At 43.9% G+C, this 781-nt stretch overlaps 1 protein-coding gene across 1 annotated transcript in view; it reads left to right on the top strand.

Moving 5' to 3' along the window:
- Window positions 1–440, top strand: part of LOC102850961 (myosin regulatory light chain 12B-like) — an 814-nt gene extending 374 nt beyond the window's left edge. Inside the window, exon 2 of the mRNA XM_006885077.1 lies at window positions 6–440. Within this exon, the coding sequence (XP_006885139.1) occupies window positions 6–440 (435 nt within the window). The remainder of the gene's footprint in view (window positions 1–5) is intronic.
- The last annotated feature ends 341 nt before the right edge of the window (window positions 441–781 follow it).

Raw genomic sequence — 781 nt, 5'->3', positions numbered from 1 at the left:
ATCAGTCCCAGATTCAGGAGTTCAAAGAGGCCTTCAACATGATTGACCAGAACAGAGATGGCTTCATCGACAAGGAAGACTTGCATGATATGCTGGCCTCTCTAGGGAAGAACCCAACGGATGCGTACCTGGAAGCCATGATAAATGAGGCTCCAGGGCCCATCAACTTCACCATGTTCCTCACGATGTTTGGGGAGAAGCTTAATGGGACAGATCCAGAGGATGTCATCAGAAATGCTTTTGCCTGCTTTGATGAAGAAGCAAAAGGCACCATTCAGGAAGACTATCTGAGAGAGCTGCTGACCACCATGGGGGACCGCTTTACAGACGAGGAAGTGGACGAGCTCTACAGAGAAGCTCCGATCGACAAAAAGGGGAATTTCAATTACATCGAGTTCACACGCATCCTGAAACATGGAGCAAAAGACAAGGATGACTGAACAAACTTTAGCTGAAACCCTCTAATTACCTTGAGTTTATTCCCAAGACACTTTCTCCCCTCTCCCCCTTAGAACCTGTGCATGCACGTAGCTTCACAGCTTTGCCTCTTCTCCTCTTCCTTGGATGTATTTATTCCAGGCCTTTCTGCCACTAGCATCTGTATAATCAGGATGGGAATGGGGATGAGGATGTAAATTGTATTGAAAAACAGATTATGAATAAAAATCAACAAATGTGAAATCCCAGGAAAATAAAAAAAATTTAAAAAAGCAGGAAATGTGCGACCCTATGAAATGGGAAAGATCCACCGTGAAAAACAATGTATATGAGATTCGGAAAT

The sequence above is a fragment of the Elephantulus edwardii genome, unplaced genomic scaffold (genome assembly GCF_000299155.1).
Source record: "Elephantulus edwardii isolate Elephantulus edwardi_28Jun2011 unplaced genomic scaffold, EleEdw1.0 scaffold00040, whole genome shotgun sequence".
Classification (NCBI taxonomy): Eukaryota; Metazoa; Chordata; class Mammalia; order Macroscelidea; family Macroscelididae; genus Elephantulus; species Elephantulus edwardii.
This window is presented reverse-complemented; position numbering and strand designations above follow the sequence as displayed.